Raw genomic sequence first — 23,492 nt, 5'->3', positions numbered from 1 at the left:
CATTTATAGAAAAAACGATTCTATGTGTTTATACTGGCGGCATTATGATGCCACAAAGGTGTTAGCCCATTCGAATTGAGTTTGTCTAACTCAATTATATTTAATTAAATGGAAGAATTTTCTTTGAGGTGGGGCTACTCATATTTATTGGATGGAAATCCCGCCCACAATTAAATTGAGTTCATCCAATGAGTTATTTTTTTGAGTGTGGAAAGATTTCATGTAATCCATGGACACCAGTGAAGATCACAAATCCTTGAAGAAAAAAGGTTCAGAGCACTGTCTAGTGGGTCTAGATGACCCAACTCCCAAAGTTAAAGTGCCTAGGATAGCACAAGGGTTACAGGAAGCGCAGAGACGTCCTAAAATCTGACTGACAAGTGCGTGGCAAGTGTATTGTGAAGTATTCATAAGTTGTACGCACTCATGATATGCAGGTGAAGCTGTTGTACGGTGCCCTAATGTCTCCCTCTAGCCGATAGCAAAGCATCAGTCACAACTGTCCTAATATGGCCTTTTCTGCTATGACCTCTCTGCGGGTGAAAAGTGGTGGCTCACACTTTTTATGCGAAGACTCCTTGCGCAGTCCGCAGGATTTGAAGGGGCAGTCAAAAGAGTAAAAAATCTATAGGACACACCAGTATCTCGCCTATTTCACCCTTTCTTATCTTTGCACGCTGCATACGTGTTTGCTACAACCCGCAGCATGCCTTAGGAAAAATAAGCATGAACATTTTTACCCTTCAGGCTCACCGAGCGATCTACAACCATGATATTTCTTGCGGCCCACCTGTGTGCACCATACAGGTTTTACCCTCAGACAGCCACTTGTGAGGGCAGTTGTGAGTAACCAATAAGATTTATACGTATGGAGCCCATTCGGCAAGCGTTCATGCAGAGAAAACAATGTGTGGAAAACAAAAAATGAATCTCTAAACTCCAGTTCATCAAAGAGTCTTCCACGCCTGTTCACACGGCAAAGATAAATACTTATCTAGCACTTCCTTTAAGTGAATTACATTTCAATACTTTTATGGAAAAGTACACAATCCAGCCAGAACCAGCTTAGCGTCTCCGTTTACAGTCCTCCAGACGCACAAAACAGACAAGAATCCAAAAGTGTCAAAGTGATAAAATCACAGAAATAAGATTCCTGCTGCTCCTACACGTCTCCACACAGACCCTTAATGGCTTCGCTGAGCAGGTCGGTGACCTCAGTCCTTTCTGATACGGCCATCAGGCAAGACTACACATTACATGGATGGACCGAAAGGTCGTGGAAAGCTTTAAAAATATGTTAAGTGGTATGCAGCCTGTGCATTGGGTACAACAAGAATGCAGCACTAAAAGAAAAATCTGACTAAACGATGCAAGAGTTGGTGGTTTATACAGCACAACTCTGAAAGTGCATACTGACCTTGTCTCCACTAGAGTAGAAGAAGTAGCGCAGGCGGACTATGTTGCAGTGATCCAACTTCCTCATAATCTGCAGCTCACGGTTCTGAAAAGATAAAAGAAAAGTGTCAATCATTACAGTAAAGCCAATGAACCATTGAACGTTGTTTGAATGAATTGCTTAATGGGTCTTTCAAGGTTTTTATTACACGTACATCACACAAAGACCAACTTCTGAAAATATAAGTATATTTGTGTGGTAAAAAAGAAAGTTGTGTGTTAATATCAGTGAATGTATGTGGGTAGAAAAGCCCACAGAACTTTAAAGGCCTGAAACTCCTTCTCGGATTTTCAGGAGCTTAAAGATTGCTTTAGCCTGCCCCTTTTGAATTTAGGTCCCAAAATAAACAAATCAGGCCAGCAGAGGTGGAAAATTATGTTCTTTGCTGATGATTCAGAACTTTCCAAAAACAATAAGAGATTCTCACTTTGAAGCTTTGAATCGCTCAGTTCTGTGGCTCTACACAACAGAACAGCAAAAACATTCAATTGTTCTGGATGTATGTGTGTTTTAGAGTCATTTTCATGGGTCATGAATGGGATTTTTCTGTCCAGATCTACTACACTACACTACAGACCGACATGTGGAGGATCTTACAGACTGATGGCAGCGGGAACTAAGAAAGCTTGTAAGATTATTTCGACTTGTAAACCACCTTTAACAAGTTGTAAGACCGGTTCAATGTGACGGTGGGAAAGAGGAGAAACAGTTGGACGTTTTTTAATGCAGTGTTTTTCAACCAGTGTGCCGCGGCACACTAGTGTGCCGTGGGAGATGGTCAAGTGTGCCGTGGGAAATTGCCCTCATTAATCATTCAATGATCTAAAAATTTCCCATCTCCAGGATTGAGCTCTGTGTTCATCCAAACAGGCCCTGATAAAACACTGAGGAGTTAGGAATATAAAAGATCGTAAAATACTTTTTCTTTGCGTTTATTTTATTTTATTAAAGACATTTTAATAAGAATGACGCGATTCAGCTGCACCTTCGGCTGTATTTGGGAAAAGTCCCGTCCCTTTGTCTCCACCAATCATTCTTGAGGGGCTTAATCACATGTCATCGGTCTGACCAATCAGAAGTGCTTAAAGTCTTCACTTCCTTGTCCCGATTTAGCTCGTAAAGTCGCTCAGTTCTAACAAAAATACCAGCTAAAGCTCGTCTTTAGCGATGTAGCTTTCCACAGAATCCGGTGTCAGACCGTGGAACAAGTGAACAAAACAATGAAGCTCCGAAAAGCGATCTTCGGCCGTTTCATGCACTACATCTCCCATGATGCATTGGGTTGTGAGAGTGACAGCGCATAAGGAGATCTGTTGTTAAACGTCTTGAAACCAACGAACACACATCAAACTGTTTTTAAATCTTCTAACTTAACTTTTATTGCATCTTTTAGAAAAAAAACAGCTGCAGTTTCCAGCTTTTTCTGCAACAATTATCTCAAAAATGCATGTGAGATTGTGGAGGGGCTGTAGATCAATACAGACTATGAGTTTCTCCTTTTTTTTAAATTTTTGGATGCTGGTGTGCCGCGGGATTTTTTTTAAGGTTTAAGTGTGCCGTGGCTCAGAAAAGGTTGAAAAACGCTGTTTTAATGCTGCAAAACACCCTGAGGGGGTCGTAGTACTCCAGAAAGTATTACCACTTCACTAGTACCATTTGTACCCAAATTCTCCCTTCTCCAATTCTTTCCGTAGAAATATAGATGATCAACAAACCAAGTTCCCATTCATCAAATTCATCTAATGTGAAACGATATGTAGTGAAGTGTATTGCACGACTGTCCAACCTACTACAAGGCTTATGTATAAGAGTATATAAAAGTACAAGTAACTAAGTATCAAAGGTTAAAGCAAGGGTTAATGAGGTTAAAACATTAAAATGACAGAAGATAATGAGGTGTTTTGCTTTGAGGGATCAGCATAAAAATAATTTGTTTAAACGGTTTAATGTGATGTTGGCTGGAAGAACTGAAGAATTTTGAGGTCATGGGAGACTATTGTTAACTTTTTTTTTACTGGCTAACTTTTTATTCAGTAAGTTTGGTTACAAAAATGACAAGGCATCTTTGACAAACATTCTTTTTTAAATTGTTATAAATTAGGTTTTTCTGTTTTTTTTTATATTGACATCAGAAAAAAAAATCAACACACATTAAAAAGATACTATCCTGGTTGAAGATATTTACTTTTCATCAGTACAAAATTAAAAAATATTTTTTGAAAAAATAAAAGTATCTGAGAAACAACTTCAAAGTTTACATATTATTATTAAACCAAAAGGAAAAAAGATGTAATAATAACCATAAATTCACTAAAATGTAGACTGTACAATCTCCACTGTGGCAGCACTATCTCAGTCTGTAACAGATAAAGTCTAATGCACCAACAGCCAGTAAGCAAACTGTCTGTAAAGCCCTCCCTTTTAATAACAAAGCTTCAACCGGCCCACACTTAGACATAAAACCTCCTCGCAATAAAGTGACATCACTGCATGCAGATCGCAGCCTAACCATCAACCCTTGCGCTGCAGGCAACGCCTTCGTCTTCTCTCACTGGGGTGTGTCTATGGTAGCAGATGGAGGAGGAGCAGGCCCACCGTGGAACAAAGCTCTGCCCGGACTGCAGTCCTTCCTGCTGACCTGTTCTCCAGCGGGGTCCCCACAGAGGAGGCGGAGTAAAACAGAAAGAGTCGCCTCTACGACAAGGGGCAAGGAGCTACACCCATCCAGCTAATGTTTGCTGAGGCAAACATTTAGGCATCCATCTTTAAAATATCAAACACACACGATTTCATCAATAATAAAGATCTTAAGGCCCTTAAAAAGCTCAATTTTACCATGAGAAAAGTCTAGAAGTACCGGTACTGAACCACGTCAGAAACACGGGTTCCGCAGAGTTTGGTTCCACGGTCACTCATCAGACAGACATTAGGTAAACTGACGGGAACATTTGAGACCTAGTCGTTACAAAAACAATATTGATCATACTTTACTCACCAAATTTCCCACATTATTTTTCCTTCACATTATTTTCACGGTTTACTGAATGTCGATAATGTTATGGGAGTTGTCAATCCAGTTATTTTGCAGTTCATGGCCCTCGTCCATCATTCACGGATGCCTTTGAAAGTGACAGGAAGCTTCAAAGCACAACACTGCTCGTTCAAATGACTTTGAACAGGACATGAGATGAGGTTACATTTGATACAAGTCTCCAATGTAGCATGACAAAGTTGGTCCGTTCTAGGCCTGCACAACATATCGCAAATTTATATCAAGCTGTGCAATACGCATATCGCAAAAGTCGGCAAAAATTTCGCTAAATGGTTACCTTAAATGTGGTAAAACAATCTTATGGCAGCTTGAAGTATTTAACGAATAAAACAAAATTACTTTAGGAATTTGACCAATCGGATCAACTCCTTTACATCATTTACCAATCAGATGGAGCCCTTTAATGTTAGATGTTCGCCTCCTATGTAGACGAGGGTTATTTGGAGTATAATTTAAGTTATGTTGACTCTTATTTAAATGAAACTGTTGCAGTGAAATGGAAGTAATGTTTTTGGTTGTTTTGCTGTTTGTTCATGTATCGCAAGTTATATCATCATTGCAATATTGATCACTAATATCACAAATTGCATGCTTTCCTCAAATCGTGCTAGTTAGATTGTTCTTGACATCATGTTTCATCTTTTACAGTATAAGTCAAAGACAATAGCAGAACACAGTTCAGCTATGTGTCTGGAAGCCGCTTAACATTTATTTTATTTTTCAGTTGGTTTAACCCTTTAACACCGGAGCTGTCGCCACCGACGGCAAAATAACACACGCTCTTTGAGCTGCCGCAACTCAACCATTTACGCAATTAACGTAATTCCAATGGATTCTACTGAAAAGAAAAGCAACGTTGCATCGATATCGGTGCAAAGTTGCTATTCTCCTCGTCAGAATCAGCTGGTTTATAATTATTGCGTTAACAATTCACTATTGTAAAGTGTTGTATATCAAAAAAAGGTGTTTTTCCTCAGCTTCAGAATCCGTTGGAATTTCGTTAATTGCTTAAACGATTAAAGAGTTACGGTAATTCAAAGAACGTCAACACTAGACGATTAATCCAGTTTAAAGCAATTCATCCGTTTCTGTTGTTTCCTTTGCTAGCGAAAGCAAAGAAAAGCAGTTTGTTGTTGTTTTTTTAACCAGTAAGTGTCTGCTGCCGGTCGTGCTGTTATTCTGAGTGAGCGTCCTAATGCAAGCATCCATTTTCTAATAGGCTGACATGCGATCCCTCAGATGGGAATGAGACGGACCTTTTCCATAATGCACCAGCAGCCGCACACTGTAAACCCACCGAGATGGGCTTACACATTTCCAGCTCCACTCTAATGCAGAGCCTTTTCACATGATTAGTCTGTTTGACTTGAGTAAGTGTCAGAGAAGATAAGCTCTTACACATGCTGGAGCCGCACAGTTAGTCCACCAAGACTCGCTTCAAAGAGGAAAACCGTGAGCGACAGAAAGGAAAAGGAACCGTGTTGAAGAAAGATTTGATCCAGAAGGAGAATTAGGGAGTTGAGGTACAGGTTGGCATGTAACAGGTCCTACACACTTGACAGCACATGTGTGACGGTCATGTGAAAAGTCTAAAAGCTCATTTGTCTAATTTTTTTCTCGCAAAAAAGCCCCGTTCGGGCAGAAGAGGGGCAGATTTAGGGCTCAGCTGTAAAGAGAAAACCATACAATAAAACAGCATGTGATCTTCAGCTGATCACTGAGCTGTTTAAAGATGCAACCTGCTGTTAGCACACGCTAACTGCAGGCTCTGACGAGGAGCAGGATGTGACTTCATCACTGCCTGCGCGCAGATTCACAAAGAATGCCGAACAACAGCGAATATGGTGACAGATGGTCAACCCCCACACCAGCAAGACCCATCATTTATCTTGTCTGCTTTTGGACAGCAAAGCACTAAAGTACACAAAAAAAAAACAGCAGAACCTCCCAAAGGTTAAAATCAGGTTTAGCTCAACCAGCTGGGTTAAAACGCTACAGGCTTTAACTGAATTTTAGCGGCTCTCATGGGAAATCAAGCTGCAGGTTGTGACTCTGAAAGTCAATTGATGTCTGTTTTTGCTAAGAAGCCCCAGATCTCCAGAGAAAAACAAACTAAGCAAACAGCATAATAAGCATTAAAATAAATAGTTTGCCATGTATGTAAAGACATGCAATGTCAAAGGAAGCTAACTTTAAATTCAGAATGTAATCATTTTAGTCGTCTTTTCATGCTTTCATTTTCAATAAAGCTATAGAACCTAAAACAAGCTCAAGCACTGTACTTGCATAGTCTGTTGTCATGTTGCCCGCTGTTTTTAAAAAGAAAATTTAAAGGTTGTATTCAGACTGGGGCACATTTGGTCCGATTAAAGTGAACCAGACTTTGTTTCCCCCGATAATCCGGAGCAAATTTTCAGTCTGAATACACCCAGGTCTGGGACCAGGACCTGCTCTTGGACCCATCTTGAAGCGGAACAACTGGACCATAATGGCCACCGTAGCCGGACACCATCAGGGGATGTAAATAGAGCAGAAACACTATACACACACTATACACACGAACATGGACACAGCAGACTCACTGAAATTTGGTTGGATGAATTCAGGCTCATAAAAACAACTTTTTTAATGCACTCCAACAATCTGTATGTCATAAACATATATTATAATTAGTCAGCGATAGACTTATCCCTACCAGGATTGCAAAGTGTAGGACCTCCATTATTGTTTCTCTAGTTGCCTTGCCCCACCCTCGTAGTCCTGGCCAATGACTGAAGAGATCTCAAGTCACATGGTTTATTCACAAGCTTGGATTGAATCAGAAATGTCCGGATGACTGCAGACCCAAGTGGCTTAATGTGGTCCGGACCAAAAGACTTTCCAGTCTGAATACACACATTTTACCAACAAAAAACTACCGTACTACGATTTCAAGTTATTTTGCAGTTTTCATTAGAAGTCTTGACTGTCTCATCTTCTCTTAGATCAGTGGTCCCCAACCTTTTTGTCACCGCAGACCGGTACAACGCAAGGCACGTTTACCGCGGACCGGTGGGGGTCCGCGGTAAAGGTGTGTATCACGTGATGTTTAGTGTCGCGACTTTTTGACGTGCGTTAAGTGTGACGGATGTAACAGAGAGAATCCGGTCACTTCTCAAAATAAAACGTTTTTTTCGAAAAAAGCAATAAAATGGAAATTATTTTTTCCCCTAAAAAAATTGGATGGAATTTTTTTGCATGTTTTTTTTTTGGTTGTGTTTCAACTAGGGTTGGGCGATGTCCCCTAAATTGGCTGTTGAAGATGTTTGCTGTCAACCATCGGGATGGACGATGACATCGTCGGGGGGGTTGGCTATTTTTTACATTTTTCGTTCTTATATAACTGCTATTCGTTATTTTACTTTTTTTATTTTATTTCCCAACTAATGACTCATCCGCGATGATCCAGTATAAACTGAGGGTAGTGACTTTAACAAAAAAAGTAACAAACAAAATAGAAAAGAAGTAGTCCGCTTCTGCACTTAACTAGTCAAGTGGACCGGCGGAGTGCGGACTTCCAGCTTTGTGTTTGAGGGGAAGGGAGGGGGGGGTGCTTTGTTACATGAGCGGTATGTGTGGGAGATTTAAGACTGCGATCCGTCCCGCAGCTCTAGGGGTACGAGCTACCGAACTCAGAACCGGGTCTAAAAGTGTGTGTCTGAGCACAGCTCGGATCGTCAGCACACACACAGCGGTTTGAGCTTCAAAGTAGAAATGTCGCTCAGTCCTTAGAAAACATTCAAACAATGACAAGGATTTGTGTTTCCAGTTGTGTCCCGACTAAATAAAGGCTGATGTTATTCCCACATGTTTACGTGCAGCCCCACCCAAAGCTAATGTTGTTAGCCCGTGTTAGCATACTGCTAATCCTGGCTTCTTTCCGGCTCCGTCCAGAAAAAGCACTGACCACACGGATTAAAATTCAAATGATGAGCGAACAGGTGTTTCATAATAACCGTAACATTATTAAAAGAACGTTTAGAAGATCGTCTCGTATATTACCGAGCTGACATGTCAATGTATATAGCCGCTCGGCCCTGTTTAACATCGTTTTGTATCTAATTGTTACATTCAATAAAGTTTGAAAAAAAAAAGCCGCTCAGCGGAATTTATATCCCTTTCCGGTTTCAAACCCTACTGCGCATGTGCGAATGATTTATTCCGAACGAAAGTGTGACCTTAGTGAACGTTTTTATATTCTGAAAACATTTTTCTGGGCCCATGTACACGGTTGGATTCCAATCTGACCATTGATCCCATCAAGATATTTTGTACATGTAACCGCGGCTTATGGTGTCGACTCGCAACGTGGCGGGGGCGTGGCATCACAATGGTGTCTCTCCATCGGCATGTCAGTCACCCATCACGATGGACGATGATATCGTCCATCGGCACAACCCTAGTTTCAACGATATGTTATATAAAAAAAATACCTAAAAAGCATGTCAACTCACAGCATTCAATAAGACAAATAATATATTAGATTTGGTTATTAAGTCTAAAATTCAAAATATGAAAATTGTTTTTCTACAGGATTGCTACTGAAAATAAAACTTGGCAAACAAGAAATGATTCTCTTGATCCTGAGGTCAAAATCCAACTGAAGAGGAGCGTTCCTCTTCATTCCTTCTACCTTTCAGACTTTAACATTTAGACCTTTCTTCAAATATTAAAGCGTATGGACCAGCATACTTTTACGCTAACATTCAAAACCTTTAATATTGGCCATGTCTGTGCTTGTGCGAAAACCAAGTACCAGAATTTATGAAGAAACCTGGCAGTCAAGCTCAAACGGAGGTCAGGTTATATCGAGTGTTCAAATACGTGTGGAAATTCTGCCGTCCTCCTAGCAGGAAATAGAATTAAAATGCTCTGTAAGACACACACCTTTAGCTTATCCTTGTGAAAGCTCCGCTTTGTTGTTTTCTCGCTCTGCTGCTCTGTTATGCTTCACGGTCTCTAACATAAGCTATGATCATCTGTCTCTGTATCAGCTGGAGGTCTCAGAGTTCTGAATGGCTTTAGATCTTTTGAAATAAAGCTCACTACACCATCTGCACTTCCTGAAAAATCAAAACCCCTTCACTCTGCATAGGACCACATGGAGTCCCACAGAAATCTGAATCCGACAAACGTACTGGTCGACAAAGTAGTTATTCAATTTAGCCCAATTTTACTCAAAAGAGGGGATTCAACACGAGCTTGGAAATGCACAAAAACGTTTCTTTCTCTAAATGGCAATTTCATACACAACAGAAACCGGAGCAACTCTGTTGATAGGAAGAAAGCTCCTTAAATATCACAGTCTGTATGAAAAAACAAAAACGTAAAAGTAGAAAAGTGTTTACATTTCTTTGATCTTTTTTTCTGGTTGTGCAGGTTTTGTGAACTTGTGCCAAAGATTTCTTCTCATTTATCAAATGTGTAAAATCTGATAAAAAAAAAGGTTGTTTAGAAATGTGTAGCTGCATGTCTGTCCCAAGGGTTGTGCTTTTTGCTGAGAGCGATTACCTGTGAAAAGAATATGCATATCTCACCTTAAATCTCTTGTCTTGGAGAACCTTCTTTATGGCCACTAGCTCTCCAGAGTCGCAGAGTTTGGCTTGGTAGACGACACCAAAGGAGCCGTTGCCGATGACCTTAGTGTCCGTGTAGCTCACCTCCTGTGGCCGGTCGGGGCCTTGGCCTGGCGTGGCCACAACTGTTGTTACCTTGCTTCCATCTTTATCTCCTGTTGAGAAACAAACAGAAGATACGTGTGTGCGTCTGCACTAAAGATGGGATTGAAATAACAGTGGAAATTGCTCCAAATGTGGATCTACTTTGAAACGATTTCTCAGACCAAAGTCCTTGAATCGCACCCCGGCTGCCCTGACATGTTTGAGAAAGCATCTGGGGGCGCTGTATGTGAGAAGACAAACGTCGTACCGGGCCGACTGAACGTCACAACCCTGCTGAAGTGGAATGAACGTCAGACGAACGACAGACATATTAGGATGTAAAGCAGGGGTCCCCAAATCCAGGGCTTGAGAACCGGTGTCCTACATGTTTTCCAACCAACCTCCCATTGAAGCTCCTTATTGGCTAAACACACCTGATCTAGGTAATCAGCAGCATATATCAATTTATACAAGGGAAACCAGGGCAGGGTTTCCGGAAAACTAGCAGGACACCGGCCCTTGAGGCCTGGATTTGGGGACCCCTGATATCAACAGGTGTTGAATATGCCATGTGCTCAAAAAATGCTGCAATTGGTTCCAATATAACCAACCCAAACAATGCATCAGTCTACAGCATTATCCCTGAATCTGAATCAGTTCAGAACACACAGAAACATCATTTGTCTACTTGCGTTTTCTAACACAGTAAAACATAACTGTCAATAGCTCATCGAGTGCAAAACACTAATTAAAGGATTAGAGATGCTCCAATTAATGTAAACAATCAATACTAACAATTATATTAGAACAGTGCTTAGACTGATAAACAGAAAATGTAGTACGGTTCTCAACCAAAAATCCCCTCGAGTGAAACAATAACAGTTTCCAGGTTTTATTTCTTTTTCGTTCCTTACCACCCACTGTGGCTTTTCATTTTGCTGTTCATGGAGAACACATGGACGTATAATCAGACCAGTGTGTCTTCTTGATGCTGTATAACCAATCGGGGAGATTATTAGAGGAAGATGTTTTTTGTAGTCCTCTTGAAGTCTATAGTTATGCATCAGATCAACAAAACAGGCCACGGGACCTTTCAAACTCGTTTGATGTTAAGATGAAGGACAAGCATTTCAAAAATGAAATGTCAAAGATAGTCTGTGTATAAACCCCAACAAAAACACTGAGGTAGTGTTTATACAAGCTGCCCTCAAATAAAGACCCCAAAAACTGTGGTTACAAGATTCAAAGGCTACAATGAGATGATTTGAAACTGGATTTAAGAAGTTTATTGAAGGGGGTGGGGAGGTAATTGACTAAGGTGTCACCCAATACTGATTTTCTTAACAATAGTTTGAGGTCAAACACAGAATAAAAATGCTGAAGTACAATGCTCCCTCGCTATATATATTACAGTTCACCTTTCGCAGTCTTGCTGTTTCACTGATTTTTTTTTCAGTCAAATCTTGCTTTTGCTTTTTCTTGTTTTTTTTTAAAGAGAGCATTGTGTTCTGTATCCTGATTGGCCGTTAAACCTGTCAATCAATCTCCTCCATGCCGTTTCTTCTGAACAGAATGCATTCAGTTTGCCACATTTACATGGATCTTTGATCACGGACACTGGACCGATGACGGTTTGAGCTTTGGGAGTTTAAAAAAAAGGAAAAGAAAAGTGTGAAAATGTTCATGTTAGTCTGAGAAATATGTCTAATGGCCACGTCACACAGCTACTACAAACGTTTCGCGTATATTTTACAAATAAGACTTGTTCATACGGGAAATGACTTGGAAAAAGTGAGAAAAGTTGAGGTCGTTGCATGAAAGTTTCACAGATGTATCAAAAATGAACCACGTTAAAAACCACACAAAGAACACATAAATCAATGTAGAACATAAAGCGTCCGTGAATATTGCACAGATTATATCGGTTAATGGGGTTTAGATAAAATGACTGTGATAGCATTTGAGATTTTAAAATTTTAAAATATTAACCAAAAGAAGAAAAAAAAAGCGTTTTTCCCGTTTAAACATGCTATGGAAAAAAATGTTTTATGACGATGACTGATTTTATTTAGACTCTGGTCGGGACTCCCCTTTACCAAAAAAAAAAAAAATTCTGCTACAAAATATAAAACAATCAACATGTTTGTGCTTGGGTATTCAAAAAAAAAAGTCTGCCTACACAATCCATCAGGGCCTTTTCAATGACGCCTCTGCACTTCCTCAAACTGTGAGAAAACTCTGTTCTTTCTCCAACAGACAAAACAGTTAGCTGGAAAAGACAACACCAAAGGATGACCAAGCCTTGACACGGCGCTTCTACAACAGTGCCTTTTTTGGCATTTATTTGTCCATTAAAGCACCAAAGATTCTATCATGTCATGTTCTTAACATGTGTCCATGTTTTAAACAGAAATAAAAGGTTTCTCCTAAATAGACTGCTATTGAGAAACTATGCAAATAGATTAAAATAAGAAAAACCTCATAAAGAAAAGTAAAAATTGAATCTTTCCATCTTTCTACAATCCACCTTTGAAATAGGCCCATGAAGTTTTACCTTGATCATTCAAACATACATCAAATTAACTTAAGAGGTTCAGCTAACAATATGAAGCTTAAAAATTCAGCTACAAAGATAAACCAAGACAGAATGATGCGGTAACCTAAGGTCACCAGACTAACTCGGGTTATGACTGCAGTTAGTTGACGTGGGTGCAGTGACAACAAACCGCTGTGATGTAGAAAGGCCCGGGTGTGGGTCAAAGCCGGCTGGTTTTTCCACAGAAACCGTAATCAGGAGGGAGACATACCCGTCAAAGGTAGTTCCAAATAAAGAAGAAATGATGTTAAATAGTGTAATACTAAATGCAAGAAAGTGTTCCACAGAAGCCAACACAAAGACTACAACATCCTGATCATTATAAGAAGAAAAATGTTTGAAACTCAAATAAATGACAATAAAAACGTAAAAATATGCAGAAAAACGAAGCAGAAATATTGTAGAAGACTCAAGTAAATTGAGCTAAATAACAAATCATATGCTAATTTTTACGGATATTTAGCAAAAAAAAGGCAGAGGAGGAAGCATCGTTGAGCGAGATTCGCAGATAAATTATACATGAAACGTACATCTCCATCATCTTCAGCTTACGGCCGGGATCACAGGGGCAACTGTCTCAGTAAAGATATCCAGACCTCCTCTTCCTCCTCCCCGACCACCTTCTTTCTCTAGCTCCTTCGGGAGGATAAAAAGGCGTTCTTCGGTTAGCGTGTCTGTGGTCCGCCATGGGAATTCCTCCTGATCGCAAAGGCTTGTAACACTCATACTCGCCAGGTGTCCGAACCACCTCAACTGGCTGCTCTTCTAAGGAGGAGAAACCACTCTAGCTCCTCCCAGATGTCTGTGCTTCACGCCTCATCTCTGAGGAAGACCCAAACCACCCACCGACGGAAGCTCCTTATCTCTGCTTTCATCTCAATCTGTTCACAACCCACAGCTGGTGGTCATAGGTGAAGGGAAGAGTGACGATTGACTGATAATTTGAGAGCTTCTGACTCCGCTCTCTCTGCACTAAAGCAGACCAGGAAAAGGTCTGCATTGCTGCAGACGCAGCGCCGATTCATCGCTTGGTTTCACTCTACATCTGTCACTTGGCTTTGCTTAAAAATTCGGTCCATAAAACCAGCAAACAGAACTGCGACAAAAGCAGTTCACCCTTCACCAGAAACGAACACAAGGAGAAGAAATCTTTAGTTATTTCATAACGGACGTATTTGGCTTCCAATGTGTTTACCCTTCTCTCCACATGTGTTGTTTTTTAAAGCTACAGTGCCAAAATGTGGCTGGTCAAGCTAGCATGACATAACAGGTTAATGTTCTTAGTAGGGATGCACGATATGAGGAAAACTCGTGATATGCGATATTGGTGATTAATATTGCGATAACGATATCATTTGCGGTATATAAACAAATATCAAACCAACCAAAAACATCATTTTTTTTTCTTTATTTAATAAGAATCTCATTTTTGATAATAATTTTTCATAATAATTTTAGTAATATTTTTAATTATCTAATATAAATGTAATTTGTGATGTCCTTTATTGATGTTATATTATATAGATTATTTCTGAATGTCGTGTTGCTGCCACAGATAAATGAAATTTCCCCATTGTGGGATTAATAAAGTCATCTATCTATCTATCTATCTATCTATTTCCATTTCAATGCAACAGTATAAAAATTACACTCCAAATGACCCTTGTCGACATAGGAGGCAAACATCAAACATTAAAGGGCTCATCTGATTGATCAACAGCGTAAACGGGTCCTTCCGATTGGTTAAATGCATAAAGGGATTTATTTCATTTATTCAATATTTCAAGCTGCCATGAGTTTGTTTTAGCACATTTAACCCTTGTGCTATCTTAGATGACCCCACCCTTACATTGACGTGTTCTCCCTACCATGACAAAGGTGGATAAAGGTGGAAAGATTTCATGTAATCCATGGACACCAGTGAAGATCACAAATCATTGAAGAAAAAAGGTTCAGTGCACTGTCTAGTGGGTCTAGATGACCCAACTCCCAATGTTAAAGTGCCTAGGATAGCACAAGGGTCAAGGTAACCATTTATTGCGATTTTCGCCGTCTTTTGCGGTATGCATATTGCACAGCTTGATGTCGCGATAACGATAAATTTGCGGTATATTGTGCAGGCCTAGTTCTTAGCTAAAAAAAAGAAAAATTATCAGTACAACTGAAGCAGCCTGTTTCCCGGCTCAGAGACAATAATTTTGCAGTCTCAACAAAAAGAAAAACAGATTTAAAGTATAGTTCGATTCAAACTGGAAACTGCTCTGAAATAACAAATTTTCTAATAGAACTGAATGGAATCACGATGTTGACACAAAGACACAAGACGTCAGACTCCAACTTGGCAGCAACAATCGAGAAGAACTGAAATAAACCGTTTCCTTTGGCTGACATCCTATCAACTCCGTCCAACACACAGCCGATGCCCTGGACTATCAATGAGCACGAGAGTTTCAACAATTAGTTGTAGTATGGGCAAAGGTCAATATCAAGGTAAAGGTCAGTGCTTTCACATTTTTTAAAAGGCAGCTTTTATAAAATCCATGCAAAGGCATCAGGAAGCATAAGCAGTTCACAATAAAACTAGGCTGACTAAAAATAGGCTGAAATTACAGCAAGACACAAGATTTTTTAGCCTATAGTTGTTTATTTAAAATTATTCTTTTGAATTTTTACAAGTTAACACCAAACCATCTTACTTTTAAGCTGTACCACGAGCTCTCAGGGCAAAGTTGAAGATCTGTGTGTTTCCGCGTGTTTGTAATCAGCTGGAAATGACCGCTGTGAACACACAGATATGCTAGAGGATCATGTCAGGTCCCCCCCTCCTCTAGTACAGTGGATGCTGTATTGTTGGAACACCCAGTTGTAGGAATGTCAGAAATGACGCTACGCAAACTTGGACACGCGCCACCAAGACGGAGGCAGAGTTTCTGAGAAAAGCTGATAGGGCTGCATAGATTTCAGATATGGAGGATGTACAACCTGACGAGCTGCTGCTGCTGCTGCTGCTGCTGCTGCTGCACAGGCCTGCCACTCGACTGACAACACACAAATTCACTAGCAGAAACTGGCTTTCTTTAAAACCAATTCCAGTTCACACCCCGAGTGCTTCGGATCCTCCTGCCTGGAAGTATTACCGTCTCATTTGGAGCACAGTTGAGTTAGTTCTTTGATTCTTTTGGGTTGCATGATCATGAGGTGGTCAAAGGCATCTTCTCATGGGACAGACTCATCAACCACATCATCATTCTCACACAGATAAGCATAAAGCAAGCATCCTCTAAGTAGGTCTGCGGGTGTGCGTTTGTGAGATAAAGAAGGTGGAGGCCTGAGCAAAGCTTGGTTATGGCTCTGGGTCAAGCCTATGTAAAGCCTCTGCTGCTGGACCTCATGCGGCTTTTCAACATTTATCTTTGTCGTTTGCATCGATCTTCAAAAACATGTAAACACAGAATGGATAACTTTACTGGACGCGGTTCCTGCATATAACCAGATTCTAGAAAATGATGCTTATATATGTTCTAGCAGAGGTTGGTAATATTCCAAAAGTACTAAACATCTGTTTTCAATTTTTAAGTTTGCATTTTGATTTTTATTGTATTTGAAAAATTCCCACCGAAGACCAATGTTGTTTAGGTAAGAAAAACCCTTTTTTACATTCATGGAAATATAACTGAAAGGTAAAACTCAGAAAAAAAGGAAGTTTTACATTAAAAACTACACAAATCACACAACATCCAAAACAGTTTTAAATACAAACTGGTTCATGGATGTGACGTATCAATATTGCACTTTTTACATAAAAGAATTGGTTTGATATTTATTACAATGTCTTGCATGATGAACAAACGCTGCAAATGCATCGCATAACAAACCGTACATTCAATGCCAAAAAGATATAAATTAAAATTTGCAATGTAAAACTAGCATGATACCCTAATTTGATGGATGTTTTTACTTGAATTACCCTTCCTCAACAGTAAAATTCTTGGTTCCTGATTTCTTTCCTCTACTTTTTATTTTTGGAGCCTCGCTACTTTGCGTTACACAGATTTTTTCAGGGCAATTTTACATGCCCCCCCCCCCGACAGCATACCGTGTTCTGCATCGTGATTGGCTGTTGACCTTGTTAATCAATGTCCTCCGTGCTGTGTCTTCTGTACAGAGTTATTCGCCAATTATCGCTGGTGTCAAATTTACGTAAAGATTTGCTCTCGATCAGATCTTGGTTTTCATTCTACAATACTGGACTAGAGTTTAAACACGAGAGAGAAAAGTGTGAAAATGTGATAAAAGTATATACATTTAAAATTTTCAAAGCCTTAACACATCTATAATCTTGACCTATCGCTGGTTATTTTTAGAATGCAACTACCACGATAAAGAGGATAACTGGTCTTTTGTATAAAGAGCATTTTCTGTTAAACATAACGCAAACACAAACCTGGAACTACAGTAACTATTGCAATTGTCATTTTGATTTGTTTTTTCTTTATTTCAATATACGGGTACATAAGTGAGATAGTAACTCTTAATTATGCAGGTAAGCTACCATGTCACGGACATCTATGTGTGCGTGTCAGTAGGACAGTCTGATGAAAAAGAGTACTGCTTCAAACATTCACTGCTCTGAGTGATAAATTCAATATACTGACTAAAAAGGCAGGTCATTGCGTAAGAGGTTTGTCTGTCACTTTACTTTTTTAAAGCAACAACTGCTGTGACTAAGGTGAGCTGGAAATGCAAAGCAAAACAATGCAACACAACCAGTCTGTCAGTGGTAGAGACACACATCAGGCTACAATGTGGGTTAATGCAGAGATAATATTTATAAACTATTTTCGTGATTGGACCATAAACCCACATTGCAAGCAACTCGGGCTGGATTCTAGGACGCTGACTCACTAAAGACAGTCCAAAGAGCAATCGTTACACAGCATGAAGGCATAGTCAGTCTGATTTCAAGTTTTAAAATTGTAAATATTAAAAGGACAACCACAAAAAGACACCCTCAGACACAAATCAGCCATTGAAAATTACTTTTAACAACCGTTTAAAACAAATTTATCGATTATACAAAAGGAAAATTCCTGCTGCTGCCCTTGAAATTTGGGGACCCAGAAAGAGAAAATGCCCATTTGAAAATAATCATTTATACCACTTTCAATTCAACTAAAGCTTCCAACCCATTCACAATAACTGTCATCACGTGGAATCCGATGCTGCGTGCATTTTGATTTGTTTAAAGGACTGACAAACGAGTCCAAAGCAACAAGCATCACGACAAAAGAAGTCCTGTGAAAACAGCAGCTCATTCCGGCGTACAAGCACGCTCGGCGACCATCAATCCTCCGGAGGATTACCTGCTCTGTCCACACAGGGTCCCATTGCCAAGAGCGATCGTTGGGTAGCTGGCAGGCGTCCTCTCCGAAAGCAGCGAAGAGCAAATGCTCTGGACATGCGCGCTCTCACACACTCAGGAACATGTGCAAGAAATTTGAGGACTGCAGCGCATGTGTGAAAACATCAATATAAATTCCTTTGAACCTTTGTCCATATGGCTTTGTTTCTTGTAACAACACATGCTATTATACAACCACTTCTGCTCAGAACAATAAGCCGATGAGTTTATTCACTCTGGAACTGTCTCTAACGTTTATGTCTTAAGTTTAGTTTTGATCTCCTGCATTTTGCCTTTAACCTATCCGTCCTGAAACGGGTGCAGCGTTTCACACATGCATCTGAAATACTAACATCTATAATATTTCACCACAGATGAACAGCTAATTAATCGGGTCATCGAGGTGTCTCATAAAAATAACTAATATTTCCTTAAAAATGTGTGCCTTAGTGTGCCAAAGGTCATATGTTATATATGTGGATATAGTTCTCTCTAAAAGGCTTAAAATAGCATGATCCTTGACACATGTTCTTATGGCATTTTCTGATCAGAATCAGAAGCAGATGAAAAAAGCATTGTCCGAAAAAGATCGTATTTGTCGCAAAGAAAATACGCTGGGCGGGCCACAAGGTTCCTGCTCCGCTCCATTCTGATGCTTTCCCTTATAGACAAACGGATCCATGTATGTCTTGGTTTTCCTCGTCTGAGCTGGCTTCGGTAATGCGAGGTTAAGGGTTATGGGGGGCTGTAAGCTAGCAGGAGATGGGAGATGTAAGGGGGCGTTGGGGTTGCTCCACGCCAACAGTTCTGCCCAAAACTTAAGAGGAAAATATCTAATAAACTACTGCCGCTCTGCAGAAACTGTGTCCAAGCTAAAAGCAGCATAATCATAATTAAAAGATGATCCGAGTGGGTCTTTAAGTCAATTTCCTGCTTATTCAAAAGCTTGTGGATGAGTGAAAATGTCCCATTTGTTTTAGATACATAATTCTTATTTTAAACATGAATATGAATTCCCGTGTGCAGGCTTTAATGGTCCGGACCGAAGTCGGGTATTAGGTTCAGAACTAGACTTTCTCCCAATTAACTGCGTGTCATAGTCCACTAGCGCCAAAGCCCAGAGGAGAGGCTCAGTGTCAGGCCTCTACTAGTACCACACATCCTGATCACATCAGTGCCTTGAGGCCCCACTGCATTCCTTTAAGACTAATGTATTCCCCTTGGACACACCCAAGTGAGTAAAGGTAAAACAGGGATGCTGCTCCTGCAGGTGTGGCTTCCACTGACCTAAAATGGTATTTATTTCCCCACTATTATTAGAACATAAAACCAAATTCATTTCTGTGTAATAAGCTATTATATGGGTCATGGAGCTGTGAAGCAGAGTGGTCAGAAGCCAAAGTGTCTATTGAACTCTAGTATCCGTGGCCTTCAGCTAACATAATGATCAATAGAATCCTTTCTTTTTTTTCATTATTTAATTTTAGGAGAGAAAAAACGAGGTAGAAATCCATGCATTTAGCCAGACTTCTCCGCTCAGCTGATCGGCGGAGCCAGTCTCGTGGTTTTATCTTTGAAGCCACTGTAGACTGAAGAGGATGATCCTGTGCGCGCGCTCCTTTCGACACAACCCAAAGACCCCTTTTCCAGGACCGCGTCAGTTTCGCCCGAAACAATTGTGGGGCGCACCTTCCGCTTTAACAATTGCGTAATAGGCCGCCCCTAACGCTTTAATCCACTACGCCTATGGTGCTGTATAGTAATGCAGCTGTAAGATCTAATCTGCAGTAGGTGTCACAATTATCCAAACAGGTCTGTGGAAGGACTGGGGGGGGGGGGGGGGGGGGGGCGTGGTTTCTGACCTGGGCCGGTGCCAACGCGACCACCCTGTCGCCTGGCCCTGCCCCGGCGCGGCCTGCTCTGCTGACCGGCACCGCGTCAGCGTGCCGCCGCGTGCACTCTAGCAGCAGCAGAGGCAGCGGAACGCGCGCGCGCGCGCCTCAACCAATATCAGCGTGTCACTGATACGTGACAGGGCTAGCATGGCTAGCGGTATGCTAACCTCCTCAACTCGGTCATTTTACGGGGCAAAGCGAGCCCACGCGGGCCCTGGCACGCGCGGGGAAAGGCTGCAGAGGTGTACTTACTGCTGACTTTCATGCTGCCAAAAGCAGAGGGCTGCGGCACTGGTTTGCAGCTCTCCGCGAAGGATGTGGTCCTGGGCCGACCCGACATGATCCAATGATCCCTTTAGATTCACTCGACTCGGAAGCTGCAACGTGTTAAAGGACAGGGCTGGTCCGTTCTCCCGAGCTTCTCATCCAAAAAGGGATGGTGGTAAATTCGTATCACAGTCCGTGGTGATTCACAGGACAGACAGGCAGAAGACTCTTTTAATCCCAGGATTCTCGCCACTTTATATAACCTGATCAAATACGCTTCGTGTCCCCACTGCTGACCACTCACTCTCACACGAGCATTTCCTCGCTGTATTCCAGATTTTCTTTCAATAGTTCTCAGAAGACGCGTCTCCGACTAAAATAGTCATGAATCTGGACCTCTCCCTTTGCCCCCCACCCCCGACTAAAAAGCTACTGCAATATTTTTTTTCCGGGATGAGTTCCATAAACCCGAGGGCGAGTCCGTTCCGATCTCGATCCGGCGCGGATTGCGGCTTCGCGGGTCTTCTCGTGTCGAGTCCGGGTGAACGCAGCTCCTCTTCATATCCCGATGTGAGTGCTCAATGATCCGACTGCCATGGCGGTTCCCTCGCTATACACCAGCCTAGACCGTCCAACGGAAAATCTGCCAGCAGCCAAAGTCTTTGTAGGCTTTACGCTAACTTCGCCCCGTCGATTTTTGATTGGCGGAGTATTTTCCCAAATCTCTGGGGAAAACGAGCTTCTTAGAAAATATTGGTCTTAAGGTACAGAGTGCGACGATATCGAAGGTCTTTTTTTTATTTCTTCCCCATAGGTTTGAGGCTCGCAGTCTTTGTCGCTACGGATATTTCGTACGCCACCGGCGTAACTAGCTACACGGAACGCCACGCGGCCATGAAAAGAAGTTCACGCTGCTGACGTAATCTCCCACCGAGAATAGCACTACAGCGAACGTGCGAGCTCCGAATCTGGGGTGGCAAATCTAGCCAATCACAGAGGATATCCTTCAACAATGGGCGTCGACCGTCAACCTGTGGCCCAATCCGAAGGCGACCCTTGAACACCACATGGCATAATTTGCTTCGCGCCGCCCTCTCGACTTCAAAGGTTTTTTCCTGTGACGCGGTGGGGACAGTGGGCGGAGCTGCGAGAAAGACTGATGGGTGTGTTGACCAATGAACGTCCGAAACCCGAGTGCGAGTTCAAAATGGTCCAGCTGTCACCGAGCACCGCTGGTCATGCAGCACTGTTGCTATGTTAGTCATAAAAGCTGCTCCTACTCAGCCCTCGAGCTCATCCCGTTAATTAGTGTCAAATTGCAAAGAAATTGTGATTAATATTGGGGGGGGGGGGGGGGGGGTACAATATACAAGTGCTGTTCTCTCCAGACATACTTTCTAAATTTATTTACCCTTTATGTTTATCTATAAATTTTGATGGTTGGATTGATAGAATTTTTTAAACGCTTTTATTTTTATTAATTGTCTTTATTTTTGCTTTGATTTGTTTTTTTATTCTATTTATAATTTATTTTTTATTTATTTTATTTTTTTTGCAATCGCAACATTTATTTAGTTTCTAAAAATGCAACAAAAAAAGTTTAATGTTGCATTTTTGAAAAAAAATATGGGCAAAAATGTCAGTTTGATAAACCAAAAAAATTGTATTTTTCACAATCACAACTTGTGCTTAAGGAAAATGCACAAAAAAAGCTTTTCCTCTTTGTGATCACTGGATGGCCCGTCTGTCTTTTGTGTTATCTATTTTTATTTTGCGCTTACATATCAAAGGGAATTTCTCTGAGGCTGTCCTGCAGTGGTTCACATTCACACTATAGTGTCATTTCCAAAACAAGCAGCTAAGCAGAAGTAATTCCTATGGCAACACGACCCTCATGGCAGTCAAACCTTCTCCCATCAGCACAAGTGAAAAACTGCACTGCATAAATGAAGGCAACAAGCAAAAAAAGACAGTTAGAAAAGAAGAGCAAATACAATTTTTGACAATGTTAATGCAGGTTTTCTAACAACAAAATAAAACAACAAAATGCTAAACATGTTGTTTTTAATGTGCTGGCAAAAAACAACAACAGTGTTTTACAGTTCATGTTGCTGCTGCTCTAGAGCTAACAGAGTTAATGAGATTTGTCCTTTAGGTCTAGAAATGCAAGCCTGTTAAAGGAGACACAGATTTTAAGACACTTACCACTTTATTAGGTCCACCTTGCTAGTACCGGGTTGAACCCCCCTTTTCCCATCAGGACTGCCTTAATCCTTGGTGGCATAGATTCAACAACGTACTGGAAACCTTCCACGGAGAGTTTATGTCCATATTTACATGATAGCATAATGCAGTTGCTGCAGATTTGTCCACATTCACGGTGCCAATTCCCCATTCCACCACACCCCAAAGGTGCTCTATTGGGTATTGATCTGGTGGCTATGGAGGTCACCTGAGTCCAGTGAACCCAGTCTGAGATGATTCCAGCTTTATGACATGGCGCCTTGTCCTGCTGGAAGTAGCCATCAGTGGACACTGTGGTCAGAACGGGAGGGACATGGTCAGTAACAATTCTCAGGTTAGCTGTGGCATTGTAACCATTCTCAATTGGTACTAAGAGGCCCAAAGTGTGCCAAGAAAATATCCCCCACACCATTACACCACCAGGCTGAACGGTTACAAGGCAGGAGGGATCTGTGGTTTCATGTTGTTGACCACAAATTCTGACCCTACCATCCAAATGCAGCAGCAAAAACAGAGACTCATCAGATCCAGACAACGTTTTCCCAATCTTCCATTGTCCAGTTTTGGTGAGTCTGTGTGAATTGTAGCCTCAGTTTCCTGCTCTTAGCTGACAGAAGTGACACCCAGTGTGGTCTTCTGCTGCTGTAGACCATCTGCCTCAAGGCTGGACATGTGCGCTTAGAGGTGCTTTTCTGCCTGCAGACCTTGGTTGTAACCAATGGTTGTTTGAGTTCCTGTTGCCTTTCTATCAGCTGGAACCAGTCTGGCCATTCTCCTCTGACCTCTGGGTTTAACAAGGCATTTCCACCCACAGAACTGCCGCTCACTGGACATTTTCTCTTTTTTGGGCACTTCTCTGTAATTCCTAGAGATGGTTGTGAG

General features: G+C 41.2%; 1 protein-coding gene across 2 annotated transcripts in view; it reads right to left on the bottom strand.

Annotated features, from left to right (window-relative positions):
* gsk3ba (glycogen synthase kinase 3 beta, genome duplicate a) overlaps window positions 1–21,316 on the bottom strand; it is an 81,244-nt gene extending 59,928 nt beyond the window's left edge. The window contains exons 1-3 of one of the 2 annotated variants that reach the window (XM_078939441.1): window positions 20,352–21,316; window positions 10,085–10,278; window positions 1,418–1,501 (exon numbers count right to left, since the gene is read on the bottom strand). In XM_078939441.1, coding sequence (XP_078795567.1) covers window positions 1,418–1,501; window positions 10,085–10,278; window positions 20,352–20,439 — 366 coding nt within the window. In that variant the 5' untranslated portion in view covers window positions 20,440–21,316. The remainder of the gene's footprint in view (window positions 1–1,417; window positions 1,502–10,084; window positions 10,279–20,351) is intronic. The other variant, XM_078939440.1, reaches the window with a different exon arrangement.
* Between the last annotated feature and the right edge of the window lie 2,176 nt (window positions 21,317–23,492).

Source organism: Oryzias latipes, chromosome 21, assembly GCF_053564925.1.
Source record: "Oryzias latipes strain Hd-rR chromosome 21, Olatipes_Hd-rR_3.1".
NCBI classification, from domain to species: Eukaryota; Metazoa; Chordata; class Actinopteri; order Beloniformes; family Adrianichthyidae; genus Oryzias; species Oryzias latipes.
The sequence above is the reverse complement of the archived record's forward strand: the minus strand, read 5'-3'. Positions and strand labels throughout refer to the sequence as shown.